At 40.0% G+C, this 18,546-nt stretch overlaps 1 protein-coding gene across 1 annotated transcript in view; it reads right to left on the reverse strand.

Moving 5' to 3' along the window:
- Positions 1-18,546, reverse strand: part of AGL (amylo-alpha-1, 6-glucosidase, 4-alpha-glucanotransferase) — a 62,583-nt gene that overhangs the window by 13,608 nt on the left and 30,429 nt on the right. Inside the window, exons 13-29 of the mRNA XM_060232200.1 lie at positions 17,221-17,344; positions 16,225-16,388; positions 14,938-15,039; positions 14,370-14,525; positions 13,824-13,974; positions 12,742-12,866; positions 12,530-12,642; positions 12,223-12,357; positions 10,827-10,957; positions 9,797-9,933; positions 9,566-9,699; positions 8,641-8,816; positions 6,050-6,152; positions 5,465-5,690; positions 4,585-4,696; positions 3,682-3,817; positions 1,569-1,681 (exon numbers count right to left, since the gene is read on the reverse strand). Of these exons, the coding sequence (XP_060088183.1) occupies positions 1,569-1,681; positions 3,682-3,817; positions 4,585-4,696; positions 5,465-5,690; positions 6,050-6,152; positions 8,641-8,816; positions 9,566-9,699; positions 9,797-9,933; positions 10,827-10,957; positions 12,223-12,357; positions 12,530-12,642; positions 12,742-12,866; positions 13,824-13,974; positions 14,370-14,525; positions 14,938-15,039; positions 16,225-16,388; positions 17,221-17,344 (2,338 nt within the window). The remainder of the gene's footprint in view (positions 1-1,568; positions 1,682-3,681; positions 3,818-4,584; positions 4,697-5,464; positions 5,691-6,049; positions 6,153-8,640; positions 8,817-9,565; positions 9,700-9,796; positions 9,934-10,826; positions 10,958-12,222; positions 12,358-12,529; positions 12,643-12,741; positions 12,867-13,823; positions 13,975-14,369; positions 14,526-14,937; positions 15,040-16,224; positions 16,389-17,220; positions 17,345-18,546) is intronic.

The following is an 18,546-nucleotide window of genomic DNA, read 5'->3' on the forward strand; positions in this document are numbered from 1 at the left end:
TAAGACCTCACCTGGAGTATTGTGTTCAGTTTTGGGCACCACATTTTAAGGATGTAGACAAGCTGGGACGGGTCCAGAGGAGGGTGATGAAGATGGTGAGGGGGTCTAGATACCAAGTCCTATCAAGAAAGGTTGAAGGAGCTGGGCATGTTTAGCTTGGAGAGGAGGCGTCTGAGAGGTGATATGATCACCATCTTCAAGTACTTTAAGGGCTGTCATATAGAGGATGGTGTGGAATTGTTTTCTGTGGCCCCAGAAGGTAGGACCAGAACCAATGGGTCGAAATTAAATCAAAAGATTTTCCGGCTCAACATCAGGAAGAACTTTCTGACTGTTAGAGCGATTCCTTAGTGGAACAGGCTTCCTCGGGAGGTGGTGGGCTCTCCTTCCTTGGAGGTTTTTAAATAGAGGCTATATGGTCATCCAACAGCAATGAAGATCCTGTGAATTTAGGGGGAGGTATTTGTGAGTTTCCAGCATTGTGCAGGAGACTGGACTAGATGACCCCGGAGGTCCCGTCCAACTCTGATTCCAGGGCTTTTTTGTATATTAGGCCACACCTCTGATGCCACCATTGTTTCACACAGGGCTTCAGCAATAACTCATTTGCATATTAGGCCATACCCCCTGACACCAAGCCAGCCAGAACTGCGTTCCTGTATGTTCCTGCTCAAAGAAAGCCCTGGCTACTTCTAAGTATACATTTGCAAGTCAACAGCAAACCTGCAGGTCACCAGCATATTAATGAAATTTAAGTTCATGTGAAGCACTCATATTACAGTAAGAAAAATATGCATTTGAGAGACAGACACTTAACATAAAAAGGAACAGAAGTAGGTGAAAAGCCAAAGCACCAAACAGAATGTTTGTAAATGTTTTCAATGTTTGTTAAAAAAATGCACAAGGAAGAAATTTTTGAACATTCTGAAGTACAGCACTACAGAGGAAATCTTGACCCACATTATTTTGCTGTAACTGCGGCCGTTTTCGCACTCACGTTTTACTGGCGCCACGACCATCCTGACGCCGGCGAATCTGCATGGCTTTCGCACCAGAAGCTCCGGCGCTCCCAGAAGCGCCGGCTACTTCCGTCGCTAAGCCAGCGCAAACGGAAATCGCAAAGATGCAGGAAAACGTTTGCGCTGGCTTAGCGACGGAAAGCGCCGGCGCTTCTGGGAGCGCCGGCGCTTCTGTTGCGAAATCCATGCAGATTTGCCGGCGTCAGGAGGGTCGTGGCGCCAGTAAAACGTGAGTGCGAAAACACCCTGCATTACTTTCTACTTTTGTCATTCCATTCCTTGAACACATATCATGTCTGATACTTTTCTGCATTGTTTCTAATTCCTGTGACCTATTGCATTATTTATTGAATATATCATGCTATTTGACTGCACTGTTTTAGGAAGTCTGCATGTCACTGTAATATAACATTGCATAACATTCAGAAAGTTATGCTTGGGGTTCTATAAAGAATCTCTTTGGTTAGTTCCCTTGTTCTGCTACTATAGTTGCAGAGTTAGATAGCATGCCTTTTCACAGTAACTCCACAGTAACTTTCATAGTCTTACCATGCCTTTTCACAGTAACTCCAGAATAAGGAAATATATTTTTCTTTGACAGTTCATTTAACCAGTGAACTGTTGATTTGCACAGGCCAACAATTTCCACAGCAGAGCCATCTCTAGAGGAAAAGAACAGATTTTCATCAGAGTTCCAGCAATAGAAAAAGGACGCTCTTGCTCTCCCAAGGTACATCCCATCAACATAGAGTCTTTAATCACTTAGAGACCTTTAAAAATATTTTTGCTAATTCAGGAGGACTTCACATAGTTTAATGCAATACTTTATTATTTTAACTCAGTGCTTCAGCATCCATTCTTTGTTAAACTTTTTTTTTTAGCTCTGCACCCTTCAGAATTTATTTCCTTCTCTTTCTCTGTACTAACAAAGTATGTAATCTCACCTTTCAGACTGTCCTCCCTCAGATTCCATCCCTACACCAACTCTACAATCTCACTGGTCACCACCACTTTCCTGCCATTTCTTCATCCCCCTCCCCCTGCTCCAATTTCAACTATCCCCTTCTTTCTTCATCTTACAGGGCACACACTATTTCAAGTTAGCTTACTTTTTCCTCTCTTCATCACCTCTGCCTTCTCTTTCTCCTCCTCAGAGGTCTTTGAGCACCCCCATTGCTGTTTCCCTTTGTTTTCCTATTTTTGCTTCTCTCCCCCAACCTATCACTTCTTGAATTAAATGCAACAGCATAGAAGGCTTTAATTCTCAATAATTCATCCCAGTAAAAGTTTTCAGATGCAATTATGTGCTTCTGAATTTATGGGGAGGAAGAGCGCAAGTAGAGATCTAGTGATGCAGGAATTGCTCCCCTCTCCCCCAGTGCTTAGGCAGACCTCAGATATTTCCCAAATAGATAGGAAAGGCACTACAGACAAATGGGTATTTGGCATTCCCTCAGTGGGTCAGAAATATGACAGGTTGGGAGCTGTTGTAAACAGTAATGCATTACTGTAGTCTTAATACACAAAGGCTTGCATCTCATAAAAATCTCCTGCGATGTAAGGGATTTCTGTCAGCAGAGCAAAACTTCCTTGTCTCACCCCAACAATGTAGACCAACCCTCTCCTCTGAAATTCTGCTCTGGGGGACACAAGTACATGCATGTGTGTGGGGGGGGGAGCAGGTCAGAGGTCTGTTGAAGAAGAGGGTGAACTGGTAAACACTGCCCAAGCTTTCCATCAGTAGAAACTATCTGCTGGATCCAACCACAAATGTTGCTGAAATCAGAGGAAGCCAAAGCTGAATCTCCTAGTAAGGTAGGAATCAAAAGCTCTCAGGATCACACACTCACACATACAGGAATTCAAGTACAAATATGGTATTCACATCTAAAAATGGAGGAGAGGGGAGAATCAGGTATTCTTTAACTCAAATACAAGCTCATATGAGATTTTTAAAATGTGCAATGGTAGATATATATAGTCTTGGGGCTCACAATTCTACTTTTATCATTTACTTTTATCATTAGTTGAAGACTTTCAGAAGGTCAGAACCACAGCACTAAGAGAACTTAAGAATAAGAAGCACAATTCAGTAACTGGCCATAAAATATACCTGGCTAACATCTAGAGTTGTACATATAACATACTTGACAAAAACTGTTACACTGTGGGCGTTTTCGCACTCACCTTCAGCCGGCGCGACCCCCCTCTTCACTGCGCAGGATCTGCGCGGATTTCGCACTAAATGCCGCGGAGCAGCCGGAAGAGCCAGAAACGCCCGTCGCAAAAGCCGCACAAACGGAAACTGCTTTTTGGTGGTTTACGTTTGAGCGGCTTTTGCGCCGGGAGTTTCCGGCTCTTCCGGCTGCTCCGCGGCATTTAGTGCGAAATCTACGCAGATCCTGCGCGGTGAAGAGGGGGGTAGCGCCGGCTGAAGGTGAGTGTGAAAACGCCCTCTGTGTTCCAGTTCTGGCTACCAAGTTTTCCCACTGAGCTACAAATACAGTTTTGAAAATATATACAGATTCTTACTAAAAAAAAAAAGGCTAATGCTACTATTGTTCTGAAAACCTACTAAACAGAACATTGATGTATACATACTCTGTCTACAGGTTCCACTACAAATTTAAGATGTCAAGAATTGTGAATTATGACACTGTACCTTGGGGTTGCTGGAATTCCTTTATTGCGAGCTCTATCGCTCTCCCCCATCTTATCCATCCATGTGCCACAATTGAAACGGTTCCCTCCATAGACAAAGCCAGTCTCCAAATCTGCACCTGCAGTCACATTAAAACCTACCAAGCAAGAAAGTCTGATTTTACAGAGAGGAACAGGGGGATGGATAGACCCAACAGATAAACTTTAAAGAGTACCCAAGGTACACTTTAGTAGAAGTAACTAGGATTTCCTGTTGGGCACAAGCTATTCTTGCCAGAAGAGATCGGATTTAAAGTACATGAAGCTTTAAAGGTACATAAAGCTTTAAAGTCTCCAAGATGTTTAAAACTGGGAAGAATAGCTCTCCTTTTCTGAGTGAGTGGGTTTAGGTCTCCAGCATGTTTCTTTTTATCTGTTCCTCTGCTTGACAGATTTGTACCTTCTTGAAAAGAACCTGTTTGGTTACTGCATGGTTTTCCAGGGAGATGTACAATGTTCTGCCCTTGTTGCCTTTTCAGGGACTGTATAAGATGGGTCTTTTCTGCAAGGCTTGTATGCGTGAGGTTCTTTCAGAGCAATCCTAGGAACACTTTGCTGGAAGTAAGCCCCCTGACTAGGATTCTGAGTGTATCTGCTCAGGAGTGCACTCAGTCTGTGCTTTTAAAATATACTGCTGTGGTATTGCTTTTGGAGTATCAAGGTAATTGTTAGTTTTTGTATGTTAGATTAAAAAAACCATGAACTTTAAAAAAAATTAAATGACTGGTTCAACATAAAAGAGACAGTATATAAATCTTTCAAATAAACACACCATTTATTTCTGCTGGTAGTGCTGAACACACACAGAAGTACACCCTGCTGGACTGGAACTTTGTTTTTTAGAAGTTCTCTAAAAATAATGTACCTTCATTTCTCATGTTTCTATCTATTTGTGGGCCAGCATTCCTCTCTCGGAACTGTATGCCTTGCATGTGTCTCTGCATAGCTTCCTGTATCACATCATATAGAGGCTGATCCTGAGTTTTGATGGATTCAGACATAACAAAGAGACAATAATGGGAGGTATAATTATGAACATCTTAGTAACAAGTCTCATTAAAAGTTTAAATTGCCAAAAGTTGGTGACTATCATAGTCAGCATAGAGCTGCCTGAAAAATTTATAAAACAGGTCAAAAGTTTTTGAATTTTGGTGTACTGCCAATTATAACAAATTGACAAGCTAGTAATATTCTGATGACAATAGTAATATATCATTCTCTTTAAACAGATCTTTACATATCAACAAGAACAACAAAAATTAGTCAAAGAACAAAATACTGAAACAAAAGCAGTGGGTTAGATTTTTTTTTTTTTGCAGGGGATGGAGAGGTATTGCATTTTAACATTTGTAGGCACGTTTATTAGTTGTGTTTCCCATTCTTTCTCCAGGAAAGCTAAATATACACTGCACTGGAAACTCAGGTGGTCTCCCATCCATATATAAACCAAGCCCAGACTTATTTACTTTTACAGATGCAACTGCACCAATACCCCTCCAGGCTTTTTCAAGACTAAGGTATGAGAGGTCTCCTTTCATGCAAGATCACAGTAGTGGTTTGGACCACATGACAGTGAATCCAACTCACTTTCAAGAGAGTCAACCATTACCCTTCTATGGGCCAACCAATACAGAGCACCATGTCCTACCAGCAAAGCACAAGGTGATTCCTACTTAGGAGTCTTATCTTCATGACTCAAACAAGCAAGCAAGCAAAATAACAAATGAAGGCAAAATCATAATTACGTGTCTGCCTGCTGGCTGAGGAGGAGAGTCATCTGTAGGATACATCCTGGATACAGGACACTTGAGAATCTCTGTACCATTTGGAACAATTTTGCAGTAATCCTGAATACACTGAAGCCACCACCACACAGCGTCACGGCAGTTAAACCTTGCATGAGTGCCCTGACCAAGCAAGTTGGGAATGAGGCCATGTCTCAGGGTACCAGCAAATGCCAAAATTATGTTCCTGAAACAAGGGAGGAAGGGAAAAACAGATGATTACATAAAACTGCATCTGAGTTTATTCTCATGAGCAAACAATTCAGTTCAAAAAGAAAAGAAAAGATCTAAATAACAAGTGAAATATGAAACATAATCAGGATGCAAGGGATTATTTTATGCCCCCACCCTACTTTTTTTTAAAAAACCTGAATATTAAAATATTAAGGGGAAAGGAAGTACTGGCATAAACATCTATATATGACCTCAGCCACTTAAATCAGGCCAATTTCCCCCCACCCATTCAAAGTTTTCTCTTCCATTTGCTTGTATTTATGTCGACAGTCATGCCACCCAGCCACTAGCAACGTATGTATTTGGTCATACCTAGCTTCTAAATGCCGTCCAGTGACCAACATCAGACCTCTCAGGGCAATGAACGTGTCCCTTCCCCAGCAGCGAAAAATGCCAGATGAAAAATGAGGCAAACCTGTAACAGTAAGAGATAACATACATACAACTTTGCAGTGCAATGGTTTCAACCCTCCCTAAAATTCTGTTATCCATTTTCCCTCCTAACCAGAAATTTATTCTAAGTCACATTTGAAGTGTATTCCATGTTTAAATATACACATCTTTATTGGAGGCAACTTTCAGTCACTGTTATTAAACCAATAAGATAAAAATCACTTATGGACAAATAAGGTTAAATGGACTTTTTGGTTAGTTCTTTGTTTCTTATTGCACTTCTGTTCGTTAACACTTCCTTTGAACCAAATGTGGCTAGACACTAATCTGCAAGGGTATAGTTTGTGAAGCAGCTCCCTGCACAACAGAAGAAGAATGTCCTGGAATTGATGGACCCTCAGTTTGCCGTACTGATGTCATTCCTCGGTACAAGTTGCTGCTGTTACATCACAATGCAATTTATACTTAACATTGCTATGGCTTTCTATCCCAAACATTCCTTCTGGGAAAACTCTGGGAACAATGCACTAACCTGTTATGCATACTATTAAGTGAATACCTAGATGGTAACTTCCTGAGTCTATTTGCTGCTAGTGCCCTAAACTGGGAATGAAGGATGCTCACTTTCTAGATACTTTCATATTACTACTACTATTTTTGTAGCCTAGTTGTGCATATTCCACCAGGGGAACACAGTTACTGCTACCTGAAGTATCGGTGCACTGCTATAAATGTATAAGGTAGACAGTGGATGGAGCTGATAATGTTTGTGTCCGGGGGTAAGGGGTTGGGAAGGAATATGCAGAAATGCACTGAATATACACCTGGTAATCTTTTTGAACTGCCATTTGTAAAGTTCTCTAAAAGGTAAAGGTAATCCCCTGTGGAAGCACTTAGTTGTTACCAACCCATGGGGTGATGTCACATCACAGCAGACTTTTTATGGGGTGGTTTGCAATTGCCTTCCCCAGTCATCTACACACTTTACCCCCAGCAAGCTGAGTAGTCATTTTATGAACCTCAGAAGGATGGAAGGCTGAGTCAACCTTGAGCCGGCTACTTGAACCCAGCTTCTGCCAGGATCGAACTCAGGTTGTGAGCAGATCTTGGACTGCAGTACTGCAGCTTACCACTCTGCACCATGGGCTTGTTTAAAGCCCTCTATGAGGGTCTAAAAGGATCTATTATCACTTGTAATATTTACGAGACCCTAGCCCACTGCCAGAATAATAAATAGGTATCGGTAAGTGTAACAATTCTTTGGGTCTTGGGAAAGCATTTGGATTTTACATAACATGGATTATCTGAACAACTTTGGAAAGTATTTATACTTTAGGTGTACTAAAAAAAACTTAGGCATTTGAATAGTTGAAGGTTTTTATATGGGTTTTTTTTTTTGCGTAAAGATTGTTTTACCATCTCATCACCATTACAGATCATCATCAATGCACGAGTGGAACATACTGTTAACTGTACATATATTCAAGGAATTTCCATAGAATTTGAGATGTGTATGAATGTCTTGTTTCTCACACCCAGGAAAGCATGTTTTAAAAGCAGAAAATTCACTCAGCAGAGAAGAGTGGATGGTTGCTTAGAAACCAGATGTTATAGCAACAGAATTTCATTAGCATGGAACACAGCATCCAAGAAAGAGCTAAGGAAAGCAAACTGGAAGAGGACTAAAGAAAGAAACAATCAATGACAAGCAGTTCAGGGTAAATATTTTAAGAAACTTGAAGCCAGAAACTCAAGAAAGATCAAATAAAATGTGATTTAAAAAAAATAATTCAGGAGATGATAGATAGATAGAGAACACACACAAATTGAAAATTACACCATGCTGTTATACAAAATCTAGTCTAAAAAACTGCTTTTCCTATTGCTCTGTTAGTTATTCTGATTGCAAAAAACCCCCAAAGCAACAAAAGAGTGAAGTTCAAGAGCTTCCATTTTCATTTGCTAATAGAATACTCATCGTAAAAGCTGCAGCAAAACTCTGCAGAGACCAACACAATACAGGTTTTCATACAGAGTATAGCTCCAAGGGCTGTCTTCAAGAGATTCAGGACTGCCACTGTTACTCTTTACTTCTCAGTAGGAGATGGGTAATTACAGATGAATAACCCAGGCTGATCCACCATTATAGATTTTCTCATCGAGAAAACTCTGGATAACATGGATTATCAGAAAATAGCCTTCTGGGTGGTTAAAAGGGGAGCCCTCCCTCCCTTTTTCACTGAGAGAAAAGCTGGCCGGATTCAACCCAGTGTCTCAGTAGGAGATGGGTAATTACAGGACACATATCCAGGAATGAACCCAGGTTTAATTTCTTTCCCACCCATACATTTTAGCCACATTTATGTTGTTCATATTTTATACCCACAGATTGCCTGTAGCTCTATGGAATATCAAAAGCCTCACGTCTGCTGCCTGCAACAGGATCAAAATGTTCATATTCATTTTATTAAATTTTTTAATCAATGGGAAGGGACTGCATTTTTACTCACCAGCTGCTAAAGAAACACAGCATTGTTCTCTTTCTTTTGTAATTTCATTCAGCCTGTAGGGAACATCTTGAATGGCAGGAGACAGAGGTGGCAAAGAAGGATATTTTCCTATTCCACACATCTGGACTGAACCCAAGGAAAGATGTTTAACAAAGGTTGATCCATTCTGAACAAAGCTGTAATTAAAGCAGTGCTATTTATTTCAAGGCTATGAACTTATTCCTCTTCAAATTTCAAATAAGCAATACATCTGTTCTGGATCATCTGCAGCTTTTAACATGTCTGAAAATGCTGGAATCTCAGGAATCATCAAGATCATAAAATTAATACATTATCCTGTTCCCTCCCTTAGTTTTTTTTGTTAACATAAACTACAGATTTAAAAAGCCAAATGTCATGGAGAAATAAGAAATCCCTTCTATTATGGTTTAATGATAGATCAGCTATAAATACAGGTTCAGAAATGGCTGGAACAACTTGGTTCTGCTCCAGGAAATATTAGGTGGGCCTGGAAGGTTCTCTGTCAGGATATCCAAACTGAAATTCTGGGCTTATTATGTTTCCTGTTGAGATTTCCTTATCAATGGCATTGTGTTTTGCAGTATAAGGGAAGTTATTTTTGCCTTTAACCAAAATATTTTGGTGGTAATTGATCAATATTTTTGGAGACAACTTACAAACATAGGTGAGAGTTATTAAGGAATGAGACACCACATGATGAACATACATGTATTGATCATACAAGTATCAATCACCCCAGAGGTGTCTGAATTACAGATGGACTTATGTAGCATCATACAGTCTACGATAATATGTCCTGTATATTTTTAGAAAAAAATATAACAAATATTACAAATCTATATTGTATGTGCATAAGACATCTATAATATGGATCACCCTTTCTGCAACTGTACTCAAAACATACCTTGACATCTGCTTCCAAGCTACATCAAGTAGTGTTGTATATGCACCAACTAGTATGGCATCAAAGTAACACGGAATGAGGTAACGAGGAATTTGCTTCAAGTAGATAAACATTGCTTTCAACCACTTGCCAACCTGTTATTTCAGAGAAGCAAAACTGGTAGAAATGATTTTAAAAATGTCACTGAAATAAAGCACTGAATATTATGTTCAAAATTACCATGTAACTTACTTCAGCACAGGGTTCAGCCCGGGAAATGAGCCGGTCACTGACATAGTCAATCATCCAGTCTCCAGATCTCAAGTTACCACAAAAAGGGTGTCCCAAATCATTCTTTGGTCGTATGTCAGCCATCACAGACATTAATCCTGAAAGTCCATTGAAACATGGTTCTGCATTACAGGTCATGAGACTACCACAAACAGAAGATCAGAATTCCAACAGCAAACAAAAAGACAACAGTAATGGGGGTGGGGGGAGGTATTTTAAAACAAAATAAAAAAACAAACAAGTATCAGAAATCTCAGTCGACAGTGGTTTAGTTCAAGGGAAGTTAGAACATACATAGGCTTTAAAAAACCCAGCTTTTCCCTTTACTGCTCTTGCTAACACCAAATCTGTGAAATGTCTAATATGCACTTCCATTATGCACCCTAAACCTGCATGATGGTCATGTCATCTCAACTGGTTCCAAAACACAGTTTTCAAAATACTCTGTGAAATGAGACATGCTCCCTGCAATCCTAAAAGGAGTTATATCCTTTTAAATCCAGTGAAATCAACAAACTTAGAAGGGCATGACTCCATTCAGGATTGCACTGACTGCTAGGACTTGTTTTCTGGGCATCTCCTTGTCTGGTTTATTGAAATAGATTTTGTACTTATTTCATTATCCTGGAGGGAGTATATAGAATGCAATACAAAGGAAAAGCTGATGCTTGGGGAGTTCACTGAAGAGGATGGGGATGTTACTGAGCCACTGGAATAGTGAGCTGCTGGACAACGTTTATACCAGGACCCAGGAAACAGTGTGTGTAAAGTGCCATCAAGTTACAAGGGGCTTTCAAGGCAAGTGAAAAGCAGAGGTGGTTTGCCATAGCCTTTCTCTGCAGAGCTTCCTTGATGGTCTCCCAAGTACTGACCCCGCTCAGCTTCTGAGATCTGACGAGATCAGGCTATACCATGCTGCCTTCCCTCCCTTAGAAAATATTAGATCATATCTTAGTTTGAAACAAAAGAAGTAGTACACATTAATTTTTACCTTGGAGGCCTGCATATTTTAGGGGAGTCCAGTTTGGTATGTCATAGCATCCCCCACCGTCCTCTTGTTCTTCAGCATCACACCGATATAATACTTGATTCAGGTCTGCCAATGTTAATTTTGATGCGATGCTGAGAAAGAGAGTCAGAAATTATGTTGAACATTTTTTGACCATTTTCTTTTCAAAAACAATGATTTTTTTTGGGGGGGGGGAGGGTCATATAGTATTAAGATCTTAAATCTGTGTTTTGGTATAAAATCAAGCCCATAATTAAGCACCGCCTCTTGACATGACGAACACCTAGCAATGGACAGTACACAAGCATTTGACAGGGCTAGCAGCACAACCAGCTGTTCTGGACTCTTCTGATTAAAGGAAAAATTCAGCCAACCAATTTAGTTGCTAGGTGAAATAGAGACTGTAATCTAGTGGGTTGGTTCCTGCAAACTGTCAGCGGAAGGCACTGATGGCTGCTGATCTCCCCCAGTTTCTCCCCACCCCCCAGAGACATTCCCCAGGATCTCAGGACCCCCATAGAATAGTAGTCACCTTGGTCAGAAAGCAGTGGGGGAGGGGCAGGGAGAAAAGAATTGGCCCTTAATGTCTCTTCCACTGATGGATGAGGCAGAAAGGATAAATGTTGTCTCCTTTCTCCTCCTCACTGCAGCCTCTACCCACATGGCTTTCACAACTTGAGGAATAAACTTTCCCAGAGTTGGAAACAGCTTCTGGGCAAAAGGGAAAAGCATGAAAGATTTGTGGCCATCAGCTCCTTCCATGGAATGATCCAAAATCCAACAAAATAGATTCCAAATGCAGAGATGCTTCAGAGCCCTTGAACAAGCCAACCCCTTCCTTTGATATAGTCATCACCAATTTCAGTCAGCGCTTAATATTCTGAAGTTAACCAGCATTTAAGAACCTACATATGATTTCAATGCAAATGTGTACTCATTCCACTTCAGTGTTACATTTACTACTCTTTAAAAATCCTTCTTTCCTAGATACATATTTTTAAATTACTGTATTACAAAACGTGAACCCCTACAAATGAGAAAATAACACAATATTCCTGTGACTCCATTACTTAAAGTGACTTATTTGCCAATTTCTGTTCCTCACAGTACTCTGCAGTTGTAAACCCACACATCTAAACAAACTGCTCATGATAGAAACTGACAATTTATATACTGCTACTTGATGAAACCAGTGAAGAGACTATTAGGTTATTAATCTTCACAACTGCTGACTGCAGAATTGGAGAGTGGGGAAAGAGAACAGGAGAAGCAGTGAGGGAAAGAAGGAAGCAAGACTGCACAGATAGTCTAATACTTTAATTAATCTTGTCTGTAATTTACTGTTACTCCCTCTGTGCCTCACAAGAGACATACTTACACTGAGAAGGGTGTTTTGAGTATAGGTTCTGAATTATCATCTGGAAGACTTCCTGATTTAAAGTGAGGACTGAACTGGACCAGGTGACTGCGTAGTACTCCCACAGACTCTTGTGCCTTTGGATCAAGACTGACTCTAACAGTAACCCAAAAAAAAAAAGGTGTTAATCTGGGCACACCCAACAAAAGATTGGAAGCTAAGAGTGCAGTCCTAACCAGAGTTACACCCTTCCACTGACTTCAAGTAACCTCAATGTAAGTCAGCCAACTAACCATTCTGTACACATAAAATAGTAGTCATATTTTACCTAAATATAATCACACTGCCTGGAGTTAATTGTTCAAATTCTATTTCTTGAACAAATTCGTTGGGACCTTTTGTAGTAACTGAAGCTTGCTTTATGATTTTGCTTTCTTTGAGCTGTCAAGAAGAAAAAGAAAACATAATTCAGTAAACCACTTCAATCCTAAAGCTTCATTTAGTAGGAAATCAAAAGAAAGAAAGGCAGGCTTCAACTACCTGGATGTGTTCTCGAAGCTCTACTGTATAATCAGGCAATCCATTGATTGAGTGCTCATCTTTCTTATATGGGCCAGCATTTCTTTCAACAGTTCTAGCTTCAAGAACCACCTCTTCAATTCTGCCTAGAGAAGGTAAAAGAGAATGACCTATGAAATCTTATTTATCAAAACAGCTATCATTATGGCTAGTGCATTACCACTCTGAGAGAAGTTCCCAGTGGAAGCACAATTTTACAGGAAAATAGGTAAAATGATACTGTGAACAAGGGCATGGTTTTATTCATTTAGATATTTAAACTCCACTTTTCTTCCTAGTGAGGATCCAAAGTTGCTTTCAGTATCATTCCCTTCTTCTTTTCACCCATTCTTTGAGGTAGATTAGGCTGAGTGAACTTCCATATCCCAGGCCCCCTGAGCCTAGTCTAGCATTCTAACCACCACACCACAGGGCCTCCATACCACAATTGTCTACTTTCCCTCAAGTCAATGTGAGAAAAAGAAGGTATATTGAGGTCCAATGTGGCAGCAGAAAGCTGAATGTCCTGGTGTTTCTTGTTGAGGGTGAAGTTTTCCCCCTTTCACCCCACAGCATGCCAAATGCAACACATTTACTTTGTTCCATAGAATTTAATAAGTATCATTATGCCCCCCAAGCTAAAAAGAGAAGCTGAATGAGGAAGAAAACTAATAGTGGTGAGCTGTTCATGTGCAGCAGTTCACCAAGCATCTGTCACACACAGCAATTCAATATGTGACAGACACAATGCAAGAAACTTAGCAGATTTCTCCAACTAGTGGAAGACAAACAGAAAATTCTGCTTCAGAACTATTAACAGTTACAAAGTAAGCTAGGAAAAAGCTTTAATTCTAAATTTTAAGAACTTTAAAATGCAAAACTTGCTCAGGCTAGCTAGTTTCATGTTAGTTCATAAAAAGTTAAGCATTTGTGGCATATACTTTTATAGATTGGACTCTACTTCATCAAATGCATGAAGTGCTATCCTCAAACATAAGCACAACAGTATATATAATAGTAGTGGCCATAATAAAATATTAGCCTTGAAGGGTAGTCATTATTACCTGGAATGCACATCTGGGGAACTTCTTGGCTATAAAAGGAAGTTTTGGGATTTCTGAAAGCTGTCCGGGAAACAGCTACGACAGACTGGTGTGTGTTAGGGCAGTGTCTTGTCACAGCCACAATATCCTCATCAACTTGATCTACAAATACCTAAAAGTGATTTTTTTGAAGAACAGAGAGAGATGTTTTAGATTAGTAGAAAAGCCACCATATCAAAACTCTGGCCTAGAGTGTGTTAAGTATGTTTGAAGGTTTTGGGGAGCCTGGACAAGAGACCAACCATGCATTATTTTAACCAGCAAGGGGCAAAAGGAATGGAAAGGGGGGAAAGTATTTGTGCAGATGACTCAATCAAGTGAGCCAAGTATCACAATGGACTGGAGGTTCATAAACCAATGTAGCATCTTTTTCATTTCAGAATAGGGTGGTGAACAGGGTGGCTTTCTCTAAAGGTTGTCTCCAGCTTCCTTAAACCTCCTCCCTGGGCACTCAGGGACCTGGCAACCATCCCACATCAACAGCCTCTGGAGCTGGTGCCTTCTTGCCTGAATAAAACCTTTAGCTCCCAGCTCTTGGTGCAATCTGTTGATCGCCAGCCTTCCTGCTATAATCCCTGTCTTAAAATTAACTTCCCCAGCTGTCGAGGGCACTGCTGCTGGATTCCACTTGGCATAAAATCGCTCTTCAGAAACCACAGAAATCTGCAAATTGAAATAAGTAGCTATTTAGCAACCTTTCAATTATTAAAAAAGTTGTATGACAAATTTTGCAAAAGCTTCAGTTATCAACATTTAAGGATTAAGAAAATAAATTAATGCAATTTATTGGTACAATCTCTTTGTACTGGAAGGCAACCCACAAGCTGCTTCTTAGATTGTGACATACATGCTCCAATAGCATAGGAAAGGAAAGGTCCCCTGTGCAAGCACCAGTTGTTTCCGACTCTGGGGTGACGTTGCTTTCACAACATTTTCACAGCAGACTTTTTATGGGATGGTTTGCCATTGCCTTCTCCAGTCATCTACATTTCCCCCCCAGTAAGCTGGGTACTTAGAATAGCATAGCAACTGTATTTATAAAGCCTATAAAATCCATTAATGATAATATACATACCTGATGTGGCACCAGTTCATCATAGCCTCTAGTGCTCCCTGTAGCACAGGATGCCATGGAAACAATCATGGAGCTGGGAAGGGCATCATAAGCAGATCGATGCTAGCAATAAGCAGTGAAAAGAAATTTACTCAAGTCTAGCATCTAGTTTTCTTTATTCAGGTAATATCATATCATATACAGAAAATACTGAGGTTCGAAAGACATATGCCATACTTATACTTGTCAGGTACAAGTTCATAATCTACTGCAGTATATTTTTATTGATACAGATGGTAAAAAGCCTGGCTTTATACTTGAAGCAGTATATAAGGGACACCAACAGTGTAAGCCTAAACAGAGCTATTCTACTAGGTTATTGAAGTCAATGGGCTCAGAGAATGCAACTCTGCTCAGTACTGTACTGTAAGAATGCAATTCTGCACACTCTCACCTGGGTGTAAGCCCTATTGAATACAGTTGGATTAGCTTCTGAAAGTAATTACATTCAGATGTCAAGATCAAAGTTGGTATGTTTGAACCATAGCTTGTGCAAACTTAAGTCTCATTTGTGTGTATTCCCTTGGTTGTCCACATCTCCCATCTCCCAGCAGTATGGGCATTCTTCCTGTACTCTCGCTGTAGCCAAGTGACCTTGTGAAATGGTGCTACCCCACCAAACTGTGGTTTGTAAACTGAGATATTGCTAGCTAAGTCCAAAGCCTAGCTGAAGTCCTGTCGAACACCCCAGTTTATTGCACTGGCTATCTCAACTAACCATGGTTTGATCAGGCTACAGCCATGGTTTTGTCATGAATGAAGCTGTAGTCTCTTGGCTCAGCTTTGCATAACTGGACACCTTAGGACATGCATGTGTATATGTGTATGTGAATGTCTTATGGCTAAGCTTCTTGTGGGAGATCACAGACACAGTATAGAAGTCCAGATAAGGCTTGTTCCCACAACCAGCAAGTATTATGGTAAAGGACTGTTTGTATTGTACCACTTTGGAGTGTAAATAGAGGCTCAAATGTCACAGTCCCTCCATTAAAAAGTATCAAAGGTCACTCATAGCTACTCTAGAATGAGTGCTTTCTATAACATTTTAGCTGCTGGAAGCAGAGATTTTTTAAAGTGCAGCAGCAGTAAAATTAAACACATCTTAAAAGAGGCACTCAGCAGCGATCATTAATAAGTTACAATTCAAAATAGGCATTAAAATTATCATTACTTAAAATGTATTTACACTAAACTTTGTTTCATAATAAAGCCTATACTGAACAGTTACAATCCATTCCCATTGCTTACCTGAATTGGACATTCATTATCATGAGTAATATCCATAAACAGTGCATGAGCTATGGCTGGCATCAAAGGCCTCAAACGTGGCTGCACAAAAGACCCAACTGGCTCTCCTCCAAAGCGGTAAACTAATCTTCCTTCTTCATGACTGTTGTATGCACTCATTGCCTCTACAGAACAAGACCTGCATTAATACCTGCCATGAACATGAAGAATCATTCAAGCATTCCAAGTGAGCAAACATGCAACTAATATAGTCACTTAAAACATTAGTGGGAAAAAATTCTCTCCAGCCATTGACCTCTGGTGATAGCTACAGCCATGGGGACCACTTGTTCAAGGACACCAATTAATGTGTGGGGTTTTTAAAGGGGGCATAATGAGAACAAAAATTCAGCTAGTCCACAAAGGACTAATGTAGATGGAAACTGGCCAGTTGCTTAGCTTTGGTTAGGAGATCAGTGATATGCCACCTCCCATCTCATCCTATTTTAATGATGGTTAAGGGTCATATATGTACAGATTTTAATAACAGTTCTGTGTTAACCAGTTTCCTTCTTAATCAGTGTTTTGCTTTTAGTTATGAAGGAACTTAGGTAACCATGATTAAGGTCAGTGTCATTATAACCCTTAAACATGGTTAATGCAAGCAGGGGAAAGCCAGGGGGAAATTTGTGTTTCAGAGTGAAGGAACCACATGGTCACCCCTATTCTGATAACCATGCTTAATGGCAGACTGTGTTATATCTCCATCAGCAAAAGGAGATGGATGTCTTTATATGACTGGGTTGCATGAATGAAGTTGCAGCTATCACCACTATTTGCACTATTTGCAATACTTTCCTAATGTAGACCACAATGCACTGATTACTATAAAATAAGTTATAAAACTGGAATGCATTGTTAAATATTTGCAAGTGATACAAAATCAATATTTTGCCGATTCATTTCCTTCATGCACAATCTCAATGAACAAAGTAGAGCAACTCACAGCAAGCCTACCTCTTATTAAAGAGCTAATGCCCAGCTTATTCACAAAGACATTATCCAGCTCCTCACTTCCTGTGAACAGTTCAGCCACTACATATAAATTGGGCCGCAATTTTCTAGCCGTGTCCAGCATATACTGCGAAAAGCACAGCCAAAGAAGCCACAGACAGGAAAAAGGCAGAACAGAAGAAAAGAAGGGGCACAAGGCTAGGCATGGATTTGGACAGCAAGGAAAATGCCACGCAGCAAAAAAGGAAAAGAAAAGGCCAAAGCATTAAGAATCAAACACAGTAAGTTAAGAAAATGCATGAAAGTTAGCACAAAACCAGGAATTTAGAGACAAAATGAAAGAAAAAGGGGAAAACAAAAGTGTATGTGATGAGGGAAGGGAAGGTATTTGCAGACAAGAAAAGGATAAATAAAAACACAAAATTAGTTTGATATTAAGAGATTGACTCATACACAGCAATCCCACATCAATCCTTCCAAGCATGACTTTGGCATTTTTGGTACCTCTAATCAGACTGGTAATTCCAAGGCGATTGACAAAGACATTGTCAATATACTCACTCCCCGTGAAGAGTTCAGCTATCACATAAAGATTAGGTCTGACCGACCTGGCTGCTGCCAGCATCTCCTACAGGTCACAATACATGTTTTTAATCAGCTTCCTTACAATATGCATCTTTTAAATAGTGTGTGATTCAGATGCTATCCAGGCACTACATGCTTCTCCAAAGGAGAGAAATGATTATCAAGCATGAAGAAAAGAAAGAAAGAAAGAAAGAAAGAAAGAAAGAAAGAAAGAAAGAAAGAAAGAAAGAAAGAAAGAAAGAAAGAAAAAGAAAGAGAGAGAGAGAGAAAGAGAAAGAGAGAGAGAGAAAGAGAGAAAGAGAGAAAGAGAGAAAGAAAGAGAGAAAGAAAGAGAGAAAGAAAGAGAGAGAGAAAGAGAGAGAGAAAGAAAGAAAGAAAGAAAGAAAGAAAGAAAGAAAGAAAGAAAGAAAGAAAGAAAGAAAGAAAGAAAGAAAGAAAGAAAGAAAGACAGTGAGATTTTAAAAGAACTTTGGCTGGGTCATTGCTATCACAGCACCCTGGATCCCATCAAATCTGCCTTCCCACTGCTGTCTTGAAAAAGTGGCTACTGGGGGTTAAAGTATCCTTGGAAATAGCACAGGATGCACTGCAAAAGCAATTAAAGACAAACCCATCTCTCATTAAGGTGTTAGCATCCAGCCATATTCTTTCATGTTTGTTTAGGTTATGTCTTCCACAAAAGAAGCTCTACCATATTTACTCAGAGAACATCCCAAAGTCTTCTCTGCCTTGATATTCAAGTCT

Source organism: Heteronotia binoei, chromosome 2 (genome assembly GCF_032191835.1).
Source record: "Heteronotia binoei isolate CCM8104 ecotype False Entrance Well chromosome 2, APGP_CSIRO_Hbin_v1, whole genome shotgun sequence".
NCBI lineage: Eukaryota > Metazoa > Chordata > Lepidosauria > Squamata > Gekkonidae > Heteronotia > Heteronotia binoei.